The sequence below is a fragment of the Puma concolor genome, chromosome B3 (assembly GCF_028749965.1).
Source record: "Puma concolor isolate L17-30 chromosome B3, mPumCon1.1.hap2, whole genome shotgun sequence".
Classification (NCBI taxonomy): domain Eukaryota; kingdom Metazoa; phylum Chordata; class Mammalia; order Carnivora; family Felidae; genus Puma; species Puma concolor.
The window spans coordinates 76972852-76991771 of record NC_141672.1 but is presented as its reverse complement, the minus strand read 5'-3'; the positions used below and the strand labels follow the sequence as shown (position 1 = coordinate 76991771).

Genomic DNA, 18920 nt, shown 5'->3' with positions numbered 1-18920 from the left:
ATTTGACTTGTTTATTCCCTGGTTCCAATTTACCATAATTCTGTTGTTCTTGTTTACATTTTCCTATTTTGTTATGCCTAGTTCCCTCTGTAAAACAGAGGCTTTAAAACAAGTACTGAATAGTGCTAATAATCCTTGCAGTTTTCAGGTGAAACTTGAAACTACCTTAGCCAGTCAACTCCAAAGAAGTTTCTCCATTAAAAATTGGGTATCAGGTTATGTTTCAAAGCCTAGGGGGCTCAGTTAAGCATCTAACTCTTGATTTTAGTCATGAGATAGAGCCCCACATTGGGGTCCAGACTGGGTGTGGAGCCTGCTTGGGATCCTCTCTCACCCTCTTCCTTCCCCTGCTTGTTCTCTCTAAAAAAAATTAAAACTCTTAAAAAAAAAAAAGTTTCAAAGATTTCATTTTAAGTCATCTACCTTCTTAATCCATTCCTGGCTGGCAACCATTCTTAAAAGCTTCCAAGCTATTTTTTCTTTTATTTCTTGGCATATTGGGGGGAAAAAAGGAAAACATTATTCTGAATTTTATACCCAACAAATACATCACCATATTTTATGGTTTTAAATCTTACTTCTACTGAATAGCTTAAGGTCCTGGAATTTGAGATTGTCGTTACCCAGAATTCCCTCTAAACAACAATTAGCTGAGTCTGAAACTCAAGCTTTTCATCCTTACCTGCACTGCTAACCAAGCCCACCTCTTGCTCTGCCTAGATCTCTATTAAAACTACTCCAATCTCTTTCCTGGGGCCCAAAGTTAAGTAACGTAACAGTGACTATAAACCTTCATTAGATCGGTGGTAAGACGATGGCCTCTTTTTTTAAAAAACAAGTTTGTAATCTATCCATTTCATCAGATTACAAGATATAGAACTATATGCTATTTCAATCATGTTTCCTTTACTTTCGTACAGTTTTGGCCTTGGAGCCTGAATTTCAAAGTATTAAAAGAGTACACCTATGACTACAGAATTCTACAGTATTGTTCTAAGAGGATCTTCAAGTATGAAATGATTCTTCCCCATCAAGATAAACTAGAGGTCTCTTGGCATTGTATCAATAACCCTATGTGTATATGTTTTCTAACAGCATATGATAATTTCTCTAAGCTTTCTACAGTTTCTTTCAGTATTTGGTTTCATACGAAATTATAAAAGTAGGTATTTTTAGGCCTGGCCTGACTAGTCTATTATCTTTTAAGTACTGATGGCTAACATTATAACCTTAAACAGGTTTTATTAACATCTTAGAACCATGTCCCTTTCTTCTAAGCATCCAATTTATTTTCTTGTTGGGAGTTATGTGCCGAAAGGGAGTTTGTGTAACATGAAATCATGTCAGATCAGAAACAGGGTGGGTAAAAAGCTACTTTCGTACTGTGGACATGAGGTCCAAAGGCAGTCCACAGTTCAGCTCTTCCTTCTTTTCTGCTTTGTCACCTGTTACATAAAACGATTTATGGAATTCTAATAAACAGGACAGGACTTCTGGTAGGCTGGATACAAATGCCTTGTTGCAACAACTTTTCTGGGGAATCCAAGGTTTGTGTGAATGATAGTAGTCTAAACTAACCATGTTTTTGTCCTGTTCGGCTGGAAACTGAAGTATAAAACATAAATAAACTGGACCTTTCAGGATTAGGCAAACATCACAAATCTAGAAGCTGTTTAATAAATCTGTCCTTAGAAGTTTGGGTGCTAATTAGTATCGTGACTAAAAATCACAACAATTTAATCATATTGGCAAAGGCGCAAAAATTACTTACAGGGATTAAACCAATTTAAAGTAAAATACATGTTCTCAGTAACCTTGCAAGGTTATTATATACTATAGAAGAGAAGTAAAGAAAGAGCTTTCCTATTTTTAGTAACAGTGAGGCACAGACTCAATCCAGGAAGCAACTGGGACTATACCAATTAAAAGGATAAAATGGGAGAAAAAAGAAACTTCGTTCTCCAGTTGTTTCAATTTTCCAAAAATCTTGACATGTCTGAGCCTCATGTATTTAAGGAGAAAACAATTTAGCACACAACAAAAATCTCAAAAAGGGTGCCAACTGGACCACAAAACACTGATGAAAAGGCTTAATGTAGTTCCCAAACCTTTTCATTTGGAAAGAAGAGCCATTCTGCAAAAGAATTTAAGTAACTTGTCTCCTTAACACAATACCCACCCCAATGATACATCGTTTGAGTAGTGTATGTTGGTATGCATAATGACTATGACTCAAAGAAAAATATATTTAGTACATTTTAAGGGTTTTGTGGAAGCCGCTGTGAAACAAAGAATTGGAAGTAAACAATTATCAACTACAAAAATAAAAAACCAGGTTTTTTTTTTCTCCAAATTCCTGGTTTAATAAGGACTTGTTTATTTTGAGAAAAAAAGGGTCCCAAACATCAGGCTGTTCACAAAAATAACCCACAGTATCAACTTTAGAAAACAAATCTTAAGACTATTACACTAATTTTTCTAGAGGATGCATTTGACATGCCAACTCTCATTCACAAAAATACATTGTTACATTTGTGTTGAACATCCCCACATAAGCACTCTTATGTGGGGTATAACACACATACCTCTAACTCAAAGCTGCTCTCAGGTGCTACTCAACTAAAGCGATTGCCTTTGCAGTTAGGGAAGCACAACTACTGAGCTCATGTATGAATGGAAATAACTGCACTCCCTGCATAACAAGAGATTATTTTGGAGACAGTTGATAAAAACCACACATCCTTTTTATTGTTAAGTCATAAAGAGGTATCAAAATTAAAAGCAAAAATTACAGGGTAAGACTTAACATAACTACTAGGAGCGTCAAAGGAAGTGAAAATGGGACTAGGCGCAGGGCAATATGAATTAATGAACATGGGAAGGACAAGGATGGGGAGAACAGTGAGCATGTGCTGAAGATACTAGGGGAGAGGATCTGGTGAAAATTTTGATCTTAGACAAGCGCCTAGGTAAAGAAATAATGGGACAAGATTTCTAAACCCCACTATGTGCTTAAGAGTCATCCTCGCCATTGGCGCTGTCTCTGTCATCCTCTCCTTCCTCAGCCTCTTTTTCATCATCCTTGATCAACTCCAGCTGTGAGAAACAGACACAAATAGGATGGAGTTAGAGGCACTCCATGTGTCCCTGATCCCCCCTCCACCACCTCTTTCTTTCCTTTCCCGTGGTTTTCACCTGGTCATCCCCCCGATCTTCATTATCATCATCATCCAGTAGGTCCCCCTCCTCAGCAGAGTCATCTGCACCCCCCTCAGACTCCATCTTCACATTAGTCTCATCTTTCTTCAGGGAGCTGCTGCTCTGCTCCTCTTCTGACTTATCATTCTTCATCTCTACTGGGGATGAGAAGGACAAGTCTGTCTAGGGGCAAGTAATGTCCACAGGATGTAGACAATCCCCACTAATGATCATAGAACTGCAGCACAAACCTAAATCCTCCCACACAAATGCCCTTCCCAATTCAAACTCCCCAAGTTTCATATTCAATTGCTTTATATCCCACTACTCCAACATATACCTTCAACTATCTTAGGTGGCTAACCCAACTTTATACCCAACAAGCAGGAAAACCATTTACCTCCTTGTTTGCTCTGTTCTTTCTCAATTTTTTCCAGGCTTTCCAGTAGAGAATCCACTTTTTGCTTTATCTGGGTCAACTCCTTCTTAATGGTCTGAAGGTCATCGCCTTTCACTTTAATACAAACAAAACTCTAGATTAGAATCAACTATACCAGAAAGCTACCTGTTGCCAAACTCATCCCCAGCTAAACCATATGGCCGTAGCCACCAGAAGATCACTGGGGAGAAATGGAGCCAGGACCATATTCTCCCGGTAATGTGGGGACCCTCGGTTTTATAGCTGGGTAGCTAAAAACTACATCTAATGTGCCTGCTCACTTAGCAGTAGAATCTTACTTTTGTAGGCCCGCTAAAGACCTCAATTATATTTGAAAGCATTTTTTGTACTGTTTTTACTGACCTACACATTTCATAAATTTATAAATGCTTAGTTAGCTCCCTAAAGTCTAGCAACTTTTTTCAAATTACCAAGGCCTTGTAATTTATGTAACTTATAGAAGGCAGCCTAAATTGGCCCCTGAATCAATGCCTTCTCTTCCACTGTTTTGATAATGTGGAGCTATTTGTATAAAAATTGACTATTGGCTGCACTAACTTCCCTATTTCAACACAAGAAAATAGCAGAATCACCAAACTGCAGTAATACATACACTTTCCAGACTTGGACGAAGATCCTCGCTGTCCACTCTTAGAATTAAAGCCACTTTTGCCTCTTCGTGAGGTGTTTCCTGATACACGCTGGCGTTTTGAGGGAACTACAGCCCGAGCAATAGGAGGAGGAGGAGGAACACGTGCCGGGTAACTATACATCCTATTGGATAAAAAGAAAACAGAATTCCTTCACAACTAAAATTAAGTCAGCAAGACCCAACAGTGATCTTATACAAGAATAATATTCATTGTCTATTTGTTTCTTTTGGCTAATTTCATTCAAAAGTCCACTTCAAACTTTTCTTCTTTGCTGCTTTGAATACTGCAGCTACTCCAAGAAGATGCATACCCAAGGATAGTTGGTTGATCTTAAGGGATGGACATAAAAACCTCCTTTGTACTAGGGCAGTATCAATAAAGCACTGCTTTTTATAATGAATAGTCTATATTGATCTCTTTTTATACGTGTTACAATACATAGTAACACAACACATAATATATAACTCAAAAAACAAACATAAAAACAATCCCAAATAAAGTTCTCACAAGAAGGGATTACAATTACTGGTATCTGCCAACAGTGTTATATTTACTGTTAGCTAAATCCCTGATTTTTATTATCCACAGAATTATACAGATAAATCATTACTGCTAACTAGTTTGTGATAATAGAATGAACCACACAAAACTGCCAAGATTAACCAGCTTAGGACTATAAAAACAAAGAGCCATTCAAATGTGTTTGTTGTGTATAAAAAGCCATGATCAATTCTAACAACATTTAAACATAAGATGTACTCAGTTACAACAAGATGGAGAATATTGTCTGTCTTATTTGCTATTCACTAGTGCCTAAATCCAATGCCCAGCATGCATTCAGCTCTCAAATACAGACACTGGTTGCTCAGTTGGTTCTTCCATTGGGGAAGTATGGCTCTACAATTTGTAAAGAGAAAATTCAAAGCACAACAAAAAGCTTCTTCCATGGGTATCAGTTTTAGAAAATCTCTACATTCCATGTCATTTTTACAAAATACTGTGGCAGCATAAGAAGGTAAGACATAGCAGTAGGAAAAAAATCTTACAATTCTAGTTCTGCACCTTTTTAGTAACTAACTTAATTTCAAGGCCCATACGAAAACTACCCACACCAAGTGCTGCTCTGCCTAACTTCCAAAGTTTTAAGGAGCAAATGTGATGTATTAAAATTATGTAATTCATATATGTGGACTCTCCCTGTAATATACTTCATTAGTGGCTAATCTCTGAATCTCTAAGGTTTCAATCCTCCTGGTAGTGAAAACAGTGATTTTATATGGTCTTTCAGAGAATTTTCTTCTCCTCAACCCAATTTAATATAAAATGTTTCCATTATACTTTAACATAGTAGTATTTTAGTTTTTCCTAGGAGTAGCTATCACAGGAACATTTTCCTAAATTAAGAAAGAGCACATGTACATTGCCAAACAAGTGAGGGCACAACTAAATTTTCACTTAAGCAGTTTTCAGTCAAGACCACCCTTGAAACACAGCAGTTATTGATTTCCTAAGTGAAAAATGATGTTAAGAGTTACTGAAGTGCTCATAATTCTTGTTTTTAAGCTCTATTAAAAACAATTTTTTATTCGAGAGAGAACGTGAGTGTGAAAGAAGACGAGTGGGAGAGAGAATCTTAAGCAGGTTCCACACTTAGTGCAGAGCCCAGTGCAGGGCTCAATCCCAAGACCCTGGGATCATGACCTGAGCTGAAACCAAGAGTAGGATGCTCAATTGACTGAGCCACTCAGGCACCCCTTAAGGATCACTTTTATGTTTGAGCTCCAGGAAATAAGAAAATGTATGATTTAGAAGGTAGGGAGGTATTGGTGCTTCTACAGAGGTTGTTGCTCAGTAGACAATTTTGTTAATGAGGAAGAAGATACTTTAAAAGCAGTTTCAGTCAATGATGGTGAGTTAATCCATTATCTTTGGCCATGAAACAACTCATGGCCCAATCCTGTTGGATTCAGAGATCTAACCTACCCCTCCTAACCAACCTACTCACTGTCATTGGCACAAGTCTCCAAACCAAAGACCTTGCCAGTTCACATTCCTTATACTTCACCGCACTGGAAATACACAATTTCACGCAATGCAGGTAAATCGATAATGAAAATAAGGAAAGAAATGCAGTTTTCAAGTCAAATGCTCCAATTTTCAGAACAAAAGTGTATTTTGGAAGATAAACTGTTAGTGCTGAATGGCTTTTAGTGCCATGGAACTTAACTGCTACTCAAACAAAAATGAACTCTTGAAAAACTCTAAGGAAGAAGTAAGTTTAAGTAGACCTTCCTTGTAAAATCTCAAAGTGTATGACTGAAAACATGAGAAGAAAACCATACCTACTATGATAACCCTCAAGGTCAAAGGGATAGGAAATACAAAGCTGAGTATGACACCTTCAAAAACCAGCTACAAATTTAAGTAACCATTTTCCCCACAAGAAAACCTTATTAAGATGAACATCATGTGCTGATCCCCTACTGATAATTGATAAAGCCCAAGTCCTTAAAAAGCCTTCATACAAGTTTCACTATTACCAAAGGAAAAAGCACTAGAAACCCTAAACGGGTTATGACTGCCCCATAAACCAGCAATCTGGACATTAAGTGTCAGTATAAAATCTAGCCAGAATAAAAAGGTAATTAAAATACCGGAAAAAAAAAACAAAACAACAAAAAAAACCTAAATCACTTCTGATCACACATGAGCCAGCTAATTATCTGAACAGATAAGACAAAGGAACTCTGTCCTAATCTCTAAGCAAAACATACGCCTAACAAGTCATTTATTAAAAATAAAAGTTTAGGGATGCCTGGGTGGCTCAGTTAGTTAAGTGCCTTGACTCTTGATTTGGGCACAGGTCATAATCTCCGTTCATGAGTTCAAGCCCTGGATTGGGCTCTAGGCTGGGATTCTCTCTCTTCCCCCTTCCCTACTCTCTCAAAAATAAATAAATAAACTTTAGAAGTTTACAGAGGTGCCTGGGTGGCTCAGTTGGTTAAGTGTCAGACTTTTGGTTTTGGCTCAGGTCATGGCCCCAGGTCCAGCCAGCTCTGTGCTGGCAGCAAGGAGTCTGTTTGGGATTCTCTCTCTCTGCCCCTCTCCTGCTCGCTCTTGCTCTTTCAAAATAAATAAACTTTAAAGAAATAAAATAAAAATAAAAGTTTATAGAGGCGCCTGGCTGGCTTAGTCTAGCGTGTGACTCTTGATTTTGGGGTTAAGTTCAAGCCCATGTTGGATGTAGAGATTACTTAAAAATAAAAATCTTAAATAAATGAAGTTTAGAGAGTCAAGCTTATTATTTTTTTTTAATTTATATATGAAATTTATTGTCAAATTGGTTTCCATACAACACCCAGTGCTCATACCAAAAGGTGCCCTCCTCAATACCCATCACCCACCCTCTCCTCCCTCCCACCCCCCATCAACCCTCAGTTTGCTCTCAGTTCTCAACAGTGAGAGTCAAGCTTATTAAATGCTTAGATGTAAAAGTGATCTTTGGGTCTCAAAAACCCTGATTAATAGTATTAAATTTCAATCACTACCAAAGCAGAAACAACTAGAATATATTAGTAAATACCTATATTCTCCTGAATTTGTTTAATGTACCATACCTGCCTTCAGGTCTTAAAAATTTAGATAGATTAAAAATGATGGTTTAGGTTAATATTAATTATCAAATTATCAATTCTGGAAATAACTGCCAGATATCTTAGGCCCACAAATATGTTAAAAAAGTCATTCAAGTGTTAGGTATTTTCTTCTGCTTCATTATGATCTATAATGGGATTTCAAGATGGTGTTTCTTCCTGCTTACCTTTGATTTTCCTAGGATTGATTTTATAGGCTACCATGTTGTTTGGGCTTTGGAATGTGTAAGCATCTCTGAAACTGCTAAAATTCTACAAATGTACCTATTCCCAATAAGGTTAAAAATCACTGAGGCAGAAACGAGAGGAATCTTCCATTCTACTTAAGCAAATCAGGACCAAATCTAAAATGACTGCTCATTTCTAAGAAATGTGCTCTAATTCACTAAAAAAAAATTTTTTTTAGGTAATCTACACCACACATGGAGCTCAAAATCATGAGCCCAAGAGTCATAACGCTCCACTGAATGAGCTAGCTAGACACCTCAAAACGTGCTTCAATTTAGAGAAATACAGGGGAAATTATGTACAATCCATGTTATACAAAAGGCATGATCTTAAGAAAGTGACAGGAACAAAATCCTGATGAATAAATAGAAGTAATCTATTGGATAGATCTAGATGAAACCATGGAAATCAATGTGACACAATAGCAAATATTATGTATAGAGTTTAAGAGCCAAAAGTGATTTTTTTCCATCCTAGTTCCAGTAATTACTAGTTGATGACAGATACCTCAAACTCTGTACCCACAATGACTCTACACAGAAACTAGCACACTAACAATTCACTTAGTTTTTTTAAACTAAAGCCCTAAGTGAAGACCTATTAACTGTCCTGAGTTTGATTCTTGTCAGTGTACTCTCCTATGACAATCTACAACCTTTAACTACAGGTTTCCCAACGATTTATCCAGGGTAAACCTTCAGAATACACACCTTACATTACATTCTGCATGGTTTTGTAGAAAAGGACTTTACAAATTTTACTTTATCTTTGGATGGTGTAGACTGAAGCTAAGCGTTGCACTACACAAGACGACTGATACTAATGAATACCAGAATCTTAAAAACTATTCAAGAACCAAAGCCTTCAGCAATTGGTATCTTTGAGAATTTGAAAAGAATATTTCTTTCTCACTTTTTTTCTTAAAAATTTTTAAATGTTTTACTTTGAGAGCACCCAAGCAAGCAGGGGAGGGTCAGATAGAGAGGGAAACACAGAATCTGAAGCAGGTTCCAAGATGTCAGCAGAGACCTATCCAGGGCTCAAACTCATGAACCATAAGATCATGACCTGAGCGTAAGTTAGACACTTAACCAACTAAGCCATCCAGGCACCTCTGTTTCCCACTTTTTATAAAAGCTTCTATGCGGGTGCCTGGGTGGCTCAGTTGGTTGAGCATTCGACTTCAGCTCAGGTCATGATCTCACGGTCCGTTGAGTTTGAGCCCCGCGTCGGGCTCTGGGCTGATGGCTCAGAGACTGGAGCCTGCTTCCGATTCTGTGTCTCCCTCTCTCTGCCCCTCCCCGGTTCATGCTCTGTCTCTGTCTCAAAAATAAACGTTAAAAAAAAAAAAAAAAAAAAAGAGCTTCTATGAAAACATATTTGAATGATTTAGGTAACTATTTTCCATTATCTTTAAGACTACCAAAACTTTTTCACTAGACTACAGACAGTGCAACCCCTCAGACTTTTAAAATCATGTTATTAGGGGCGCCTGGGTGGCGCAGTCGGTTAAGCGTCCGACTTCAGCCAGGTCACGATCTCGCGGTCCGTGAGTTCGAGCCCCGCGTCAGGCTCTGGGCTGATGGCTCAGAGCCTGGAGCCTGTTTCCGATTCTGTGTCTCCCTCTCTCTCTGCCCCTCCCCCGTTCATGCTCTGTCTCTCTCTGTCCCAAAAATAAATAAACGTTGAAAAAAAAAAATTAAAAAAAAAAATGTTATTAAAAAAATAAATAAATAAAATCATGTTATTCATTTTTAATGTGATAGAATTAACATAATCAAGTTACCTTAAATGCACAATTAAACACTGTAGCATAAAATTCATTTTAACATGTACACAAATAAATAAAAACCAAAATTTTTACTCAACATCCTAATGGCTAACACACACGTGAAAATATATTCAACATCACTCATCATCAGGGAAATACAAATCAAAACCACAATGAGGTACAAACTCACACTTGTCAGAATGGCTAAAATTAATTACACAGCAAACGAAAGATGTTGGTGAAGATGTGGAAAATGGGGAACCCTTTTACACTGCTGGTGGAAATGCAAACTGGTGCAGCCACTCTAGAAACCAGTAAGGACGTTCCTCAAAAAGTTAAAAATAGAACTACCTTAAAATTCAGCAATTGCACTAATATGTATTTTTCCAAAGAATGCAAAAATACAAAGGGGTACATGCACCCTGATGTTTATAGTAGCATTATCAACAATAGCCAAACTATGGAAAGAGCCCAAGTGTCCACTGACTGATGAATCAATAAAAATGTGGTACACATACACACTAGAATATTACTCAGCCATCAAAAAATCCTGGGGTGTCTTGGTGTGAGCACTCAGTCAGTTAAGTGTCTGACTTCTGATTTTGGCCCAGGTCATGATCTCACGAACCATGAGACTGAGCCCCGTGCTGGGCTCCACACTGACAGCGGGAAGCCTGCCTGGGATTCTTTCTCTTCCTCTCTCTACCCCTCATCCACGTGCGTTCTCTCTCAAAATAAACAAAAAAATGAAATCTTGCCATTTGCAATGACATGGACAGAGACCGTCAGAGAAAGAGAAATATATGATTTCACTTATGTGGAATTTAGGGAAAAAAGATGAACACGTGCAAAGGGGGAAAAAAGAGGGAGGCAAACTTTATAACAATAGAGAACAAACTGAGGGCTAATGGAGGCAGAGTTTGGGGGGTAGGCTAAATGGGTGAGGAGTATCAAGGGTACTTGTTAGGAGCACTGGATGTTATATGTAAGTAATGAATTACTAAATTCTACTCCTGAAACCAGTATTACACTGTGTTTAACCAACTAGAATTTAAGAATTTAGGAAAAAAAACTTTAAGTTCATCCTAATGTAATTTCAATAGTATATATTTATTTAAATCTCAAAGACTTATGAGTAGGCTACTGATAGGGCGCCTGGGTGGCTCAGCTGGTTAAGCACTGGACTTCAGCTTATGTCATGATCTCAACAGTTGGTGGGTTCGAGCCCCATGCTAACAGTGTGGAGCCTGCATGGGATTCTCTTTCTCTCTCCCTCTCTCTCAAGAATAAACAAACTTAAATAAATACATGAGTATGCCACTGACTTTGCTTTATATAAGAAATGGGGGGGGGGGTTAAAAATGTATCTGTAACGCGTTTAATTCAGATTTACATTAAAATGTAAATATGAAACTATGTCATACCAAAAACAGATCCCAAAAAACCTTTCATGTTGTAAGAATGCTTGCTTTTGTGCCTAAAAATAAATCAACTAGCTAAATTTTTATAACTTGTTTTATTTCTAAAGTAAGATAATTTTAAAATCATTTTTATGTGTATTTATTTTGAGAGAGAGAGAATGAAATCTCAAGCAGGCTCTTCTGCACTGTCAGTGTAGAGCCTAATGTGGGGCTTGAACTAACGAACTGTGAGAACATTACCTGAGCCAAAATCAAGAGTCAGATGCTTACCCAACTGAGCCACCCAGGAGGCCCAGTAAGAGACAATTTCTAAACCTTAGTAGCAAGGAGTTTTTCCACAAATATGCTGCCTTAGTGAGTCTTCTTCAGAGAAGGACTGAAGTGAATGCAACTGTTAAATTTGTTTCCCTAATACAATTTATGGTTAGAGTGCCAATTACCAATATAAATTTGCATGGTTGTACTTTGTATTCCTTAACTTTCTTCATGTTGCCTTTATCCAATGGCCCATTAAGGATACAGATTTGTAGGACAGTGGAAAAACAGCAAGCCCTACTCATATTAATGGTAAAGGGACTGAAGGACAAACCAGTATGCTGCACAGGATCAATTCATATATAATGGCTGGGTGGCTCAGTGGGTGAAGCGTCCAACTATTGATTTGGACTCAGGTCATGATCTCATAGTCCTGGAATCAAGCCCCAAGGGACCAAACCCCAAACAGGTTCCCCACTGACAGTATCAGCCTGCTTGGGATTCTCTCTCCTCTCTATCCTTCCCCTGCTCACGCAGATATGTGCTCTCTCTCAAAATAAATAAACGTTAAAAACTTAAAAAAAAAAAAAACTATTTTGTAATTAAAGGAAAACAAAGATTACCTAACTACCTTTTTTTTAAAGAACACTACCCAAAGAACAATGATCAAGGTTGAGAACACCACATGCATTCCTGCTTAGAATATAGACATATACATAGACAGCCCCTGTATACGTAGAACCAAAGTTGTCAATGAACAACTGGCTCTATAATCTTCTTTCACAAAGAATTGTTGGTTTAACACTTACGAGTATTTTTGCAAATTCAAAGATACATTTGATTAAAAATTGCTTGACTGATTTATTTGCAACTCTCAAAGAGAAGGAAAAAATTAATTGCACATACTCATTTCAGGATGCATCCAGTTTTATATATTAAAAAAAGTAAAAAGTTGCATCTTAAAATTACAGTGATTTGTCTTGACAAATTCATTTGGAAAGCTGTTAACACAAAACCAGAGGTTTCCAGGAAAGACAATTTGAAAATTCATCTCAAAACTTTCTAAATGAAAAATAATCTGAGCAATATGTAAGGTTGCTTTGATCAATCCTTTCAGAAACAGTACCGGATCCAAGACTATGTTAAGAAAAAAAAAAAAAAAAAAAAAAAAAAAAATTTTAGGGGCGCCTGGGTGGCGCAGTCGGTTAAGCGTCCGACTTCAGCCAGGTCACGATCTCGCGGTCCGTGAGTTCGAGCCCCGCGTCAGGCTCTGGGCTGATGGCTCAGAGCCTGGAGCCTGTTTCCGATTCTGTGTCTCCCTCTCTCTCTGCCCCTCCCCCGTTCATGCTCTGTCTCTCTCTGTCCCAAAAATAAACGTTGAAAAAAAAAATTAAAAAAAAAAAAAAAGAAAAAGAAAAAAAATTTTAGGGGCGCCTGGGTGGCTCAGTCGGTTAAGCGGCCAACTTTGGCTCAGGTCATGATCTCACACTCCGTGAGTTCGAGCCCCGCGTCGGGCTCTGTGCTGACAGCTCAGAGCCTGGAGCCTGTTTCAGATTCTGTGCCGCCTTCTCTCTCTGACCCTCCCCTGTTCATGCTCTGTCTGCCTCTGTCTCAAAAATAAATAAACATTAAAAAAAAAAAAAAAAGAAAAAAATTTTAATCTGTCTTTGCTTCTGCTTAGGAAGCTTTATATCCAGGTGACCATCTTTAATTGACACAATTTCCGCCAAAATTATAACATTATTCATTTGTCATAATGTTAACACATACACTTCCCCACATATCATTTTGGGTCTTTCCCAAAGATAATAAACTGTAGGTGTTGTCAAATTTTTTTTTAATAAAGCTGAAATTACAAAACAGTATTTATGACAAATGTTGTTTATAAACTGTATGTTAAGAACATGTAAGACCACTCATTCCTATATTCTCAATTTACATCCAGGTCAAAGGGTACACTTCTTTTGCTTACAATGAAATTTCCTTTAAGGAGTTGTCTGAGAACAGACTTGTGGTTGCTAGGAATAGGGTGGAGAAACTGACTAGAAAAAGTTTCATGGTGAATTTGTGAGAAGCATGATCTATCTGTATCTTGATATCCTGGTAGATACTGTAACTTGAATATACTATGTTTGTTAAAATAATACACTGAAAGAGTAAAGTCTGCTATATATAAAAAGGTATCCTATTGAGGTCTTCAATTTCTTTCCATTCTTGAACTTCTTTGTAAAATTTCTGCCCCTACCATTACCCAAACCTACCCTTGTCAAGTCACCAATGATCCCCGCATTTCTCGATCTTCATATTACTTAACATTTGTAGTTAATCCTTCTACTCTTTTAATACATATTCACACAGCTGGGACACTTCATGCTTCTGGTTTTTGTCCAGCTTTTTAAAAATTTTTTTCTTTTTTTACATTTTCTTTATTTTTGATAGAGACAGAGCACAAGTGGGGGAGAGGCAGAGAGAGACGGAGACACAGAATCCGAAGCAGGCTCCACGCGCCGAGCTGTCAGCACAGAGCCCAACATGGGGCTCAAACCCACAAACCCCAAGATCATGACCTGAGCTGCAGTCGGACACTTAACCAACTGAGCCACCCTGATGCCCCAGCTTTTTTTTATGGCATTTTTCAATCACTTGAACTCACTCCTCATCTCCCTAGTTTTTAATAGTTGCAGTGCTCTAATGATCTCTATTTTCTGTCTCTACTCACCCAGTATTGTGGTTTTGTGACCTATGAGCAGACAACTACTATCTCTCCACATAAACAACTGCCTATATAACATCTCTCAATAATAAACATGTCTAATAAACATGTCAATGGCCAATCTGCGATAGTCACTCCTCAACCTAGTTTCCCCTATGTTCTTCTATCACTATTTCTGCAAATTCCAAGTCGCTAGTTGCGCAGGCCAAACTTTGGTGACATCTGATTCCTCTCTTAGCCTTCACAGTGATGTGTAAGTGAATTGGTCTTTATTAACTTCAAAATTCACCTACTACTTACCATTTCCAAGTCTACCTCCCAGGGTACTTTCCCAAATGATTGTTTATCTAGCTACTTCTATCAGCCACTTATTATCTACAATCAGACTAATCCTGTTACAATACAAATAAGATTCTCTCACTCCTCAGTTCAACTCTCCCCACTGTCTTCTCATCTCATTTCATAAAAGCTAAAGATGCCTTAACATGCTTTTATGTGTTCAACCTACCTTCTCTGAGACCATTTATTTTCCACTATAGTATCCCTGGTGAACACAACAATGCCTCTCCTAAACTAGCCTCTAGGAAAGATTTGTCACAAATCACACTATCAGCATGCAACAAATCAAACCTATCTTTATAGCTGGAAAGCCAAAAGCACTAATCTGCTTTTCCCCCAGCTGTATGAAAACTATTGGAAAAGCTAAATAATCTACCCCAAAATAAAAATCAGATCCTGTGCCTATAATGGGATGTGATGAGACTATCAGGTCATACCTGCTGTTAAGGAATTCACCTGCAAAAAAATTCCAGTAGTAACTTTCTCTTGCAATTATATATGTTTTTTACAATATTAACCTATTTCCCTTCTTAAGCCCCAATCAATCTCACAATAGTAACACATTTATTACTATAAAGTAATAAAGTCCTGGGAAAAAAGTTGATCTGCCTGAATAAGTCAAACTATATTTGGTGGACCTTTTCCTCTTATTCCTGGGATTACAGTCTTTAAGAGGAGATTAAATTATCATCTTATCCTATGTATCTTTCCCTGAAAGACTGATTTCCTGGATATTCCTTCAAATTCCTTGTAGCTTTATTTCAAAACTGCAGTCTGGGTTCTCTAACTTCCTGCCTGAAGAGCAATCCTTAGTCATTACAATTCTCATATTGAAACACTGCTCAAAATTCATTTGTGGGGTACCAGAGTGACTCTTGATTTCAGCTCAGGTCATGATCTCACCGTTTTTGAGATCAAGCCCTGTGTTGGGCTCTGCGCTGACAGCACAGGGACTGTTTGGGATACTCTACACCTCCCTCTCTTCCTGTCTCTCTCCTGCTCTCTCAAACTAAATAAACCTAAAGGTTCTTTGTATAAAACGGTAGTTAACACATCTCCTGTGATCACAAAGCAGAATCGTGAAACTATAAAAAACTAAAAACAGTAATAATATCAAAAATGTCAGTATTGGATGTTGTATCAAGACTTGTATCTTTAATATATGAAGCCTTACAACTCAGTAAGTAAACTCAATATAAAAATAAGCAAAAGATCTGAATACATTTTTCTAAAAATAGATATCCAATAAGCCCATGATTACTCACCATAATTTTTTATTTTATTTTTTTTTTAGTAAACACTACATCTAATGTGAGGCATGGACTCACAATCCGAGATCAAGAGTCCTGTGCTCTTTCTTCTGACCAAGCCAGCCAGGTGCCCCTCAACGTCATTAGTTTGTAAGAAAATGCACATCAAAACCACAACGGGATAACATTATTCAAACTTGAACTACTATAGTTAAATAACAAGGACAGGTAATAAAGTAAGTGTTGGCAAGGATGTGAAGAAAAGTGCAACCTTTATACATGGCTGACAGGAATGCAAAATGGTACAGCTGCTTTGTAAAGATAGTATGGCAGGTTCCTCAAAAGGTTAAAAATGAAATACCATTACAGCCAGCAATTCTACTCTTAGTATGTACCCAAGACAGATGAAAACACATGTCTATGCAAAAATGTACATACAAATGTCCACAAAAACATTATTCAAAATGTAGAAACATATCAAATTATTCAGCAACTGATGAATGGGTAAACCAAATGTGGTTATCACCCATAAAAATGGAATATAAAAAGGAATGATGTACTAACAAATGGTAAAATATAGATGAATTATGAACTATAAAGTATAAGAAACCAGCCATAAAAGACAAATATTATATGAATCTATTGATATAAAATGTGCAGAATAGGCAAATCTATAGATAGAAAATGGATTAGTAGTTGGCAGGCCTAGGGATAGAAGAATAGATATGACTGATAATAAGTAAGGTGTTTATTTTTGGGGTGATGCAATATTCTAAAATTAAATCATGATCGTGACTGCACAACTCTAAATATACTAAATTGAATTGTACACGTTAAAAAAATTTTATAATGTTATATATTATACATCTGTCTCAATAAAGCTACATTTTTAAAAAAGAAAAAAAAAACCGATGTCAAGGAGCTTGACAAAGTCTACCTGGATTAAGAATATCATGAAGTAGAATCCTAAAACAGCAGTGGCTAATTTTGCATTAGAGGTCATAACCAGAACACCACTTAATTCAGAGCCATATAGCAGATTCTCTGACCAAGTCAAATGCTTCCCCTGCAAAAGAAATACTTCCCACCTAGTTATTAAGAGTCCAAGACACAACAAACATAAACAACCCGAAATGAAAGCGAAGTGAAATAAAGAATATACTGTCAAAATTTTAAGTCAGTAATAGCAGGTTTATGTTGAGAGTATACTTGTACTAATTGATGTCCTCAACTAAAATCTTCCTGGCAATGAGGTTTCCATGCAAAAGATAAAACCAACAGAAGGGCTCTTAGCAAATGCAAAATTTCACCTTATGCTTAAAATCACATCTACAGAGGTGTCCCTTAGCTTTTCCAAGTAGCTAAGAACCCTCTTATCTCTGAATCACAGGCCTTTCCAAGCAGATGGTCTAAATCAGTTCTTCAAAACCTAAAATATTTCAGGTGTTCTTCCTTCAGGTCTAGTGTTACTCAGGAATATCAGAAAAATGGAAAAAGGGAGGGAGGCAGGATGACAGCCCCACTAATCCCAAGAACATGGCGGGGGGGGGTGGTGGTGGAAGTATCCTCTAATCTGTGGTATTTTTTTTTTTTAAATGTTGATTTATTTTTGAGAGAGACATAGACCCCAGAGCAGCAGCAGAGGAGGTGCAGAGAGGGACAAAGGCACACAATCTGAAGCAGGCTCCAGGCTGAGCTGTCAGCACAGGGCCCAATCTGGGCTTGTACCCATAGACCAGGAGATAATGACTTGAGCCAAGTTGCCGCTTAACCTACTGAGCCATTTGGGTGCTCCTGTAGTCAGTATTTCTTTAACTTACTAACCAAAACCTAAAACTGGGTGCTTAGAACAAATAAGGGGTAAATATTAGTTTAATATGATTGTTAGCCGCTTTCACCTGTCTTGCATTTCAAAGGAAACTCCCCTAACAACTGTACTTCACCTCAACTGCTGTTCTACAGTCTACCAGGATATGTTCCTAAAAAAGAGCTCTAACATAAATATTAACAGTAAAATTGTTCCCCAAAATTCAAACAACTCAAACCCTCCAACATCCCTTTCATGTAACTTTTAATGGTATAACTGTAGTCATAAAAGATCTCTGCTATACATCATTTTTTTCTCCCTACAAAACATTTAACTTTAAACTCAATAAATTATACCAAGACCAGTCTACCCCAGAAATTCCTGTACCTCCTTCTCCATTCCAACATTTACAATGTTAACTACTTAATACATCTTTTTTTTCCCTCCACTTTCTCTTTTCTATCCATGAAGCAGTTTCTAAGACCTCTCTACCTGCAGGACACAACTCCCTAATAGACCATAAAAGGCTTTTACAACAACCACTCTTTGCAATTATACCAGGCTGTTTCTCCAAATATAACCAGGGATACTTACCACTGTACCTTTACTCTATCTGCCTCCAAACCTTTGATACTTAGTATCAAAGATAAGTTCAAAAATAGCACTTTGTGAAACTACCTGGGGATCTTTAAATGTGAAGAGAGTGCAGAGCTCCACAACGGGAAACACAACTCGTCTTTCTATGACACAATCCTGTACAAATGCAGGACACATAGCAGCCAATATTAATTCCACATCACTGTCTTCACTGTATAATATTGTGCTTCCTACAATAGCTTCTTCATTGGATAACATACTGCTTGTCATCCATGTGTTGTATTTGATGTGAGTTGATGTACTCCATTCCTCTTTCTATTCACGGTGCAAGGGCATATTTACTTAATATATTTAGATATGAAGCAGTATTAGCACTCTGAAAAAGCTCTCATGTAAGAACTTTTACAGTCCAGTCACTTATACACTATTTACATTATTATTCATGGCCCATACGTAATGTGTGATAAGTTACTTATTACCATATCTTTTGCTACTAGGTTTATTGTGTCTTCACTTTTATACTGTAGCCTACTGTCAAACCTAATAAACCCTTATTGCTTTCTGTGCTCCCAAGTTTCTATAGAAGAAATGACTGA

At 37.4% G+C, this 18920-nt stretch overlaps 1 protein-coding gene across 10 annotated transcripts in view; it reads right to left on the bottom strand.

The window, feature by feature from the left end:
* Nucleotides 1–2726: 2726 nt before the first annotated feature.
* HNRNPC (heterogeneous nuclear ribonucleoprotein C) overlaps nucleotides 2727–18920 on the bottom strand; it is a 56865-nt gene continuing 40671 nt past the window's right edge. For 8 of the 10 annotated variants that reach the window (XM_086710206.1, XM_025918991.2, XM_025918993.2 and 5 more), the window contains 4 exons: nucleotides 4251–4411; nucleotides 3599–3712; nucleotides 3196–3356; nucleotides 2727–3096 (listed from right to left, as the gene is read on the bottom strand). In XM_086710206.1, coding sequence (XP_086566332.1) covers nucleotides 3013–3096; nucleotides 3196–3356; nucleotides 3599–3712; nucleotides 4251–4411 — 520 coding nt within the window. In that variant the 3' untranslated portion in view covers nucleotides 2727–3012. The remainder of the gene's footprint in view (nucleotides 3097–3195; nucleotides 3357–3598; nucleotides 3713–4250; nucleotides 4412–18920) is intronic. The other 2 variants (XM_025918994.2, XM_025918992.2) reach the window with 1 other exon arrangement.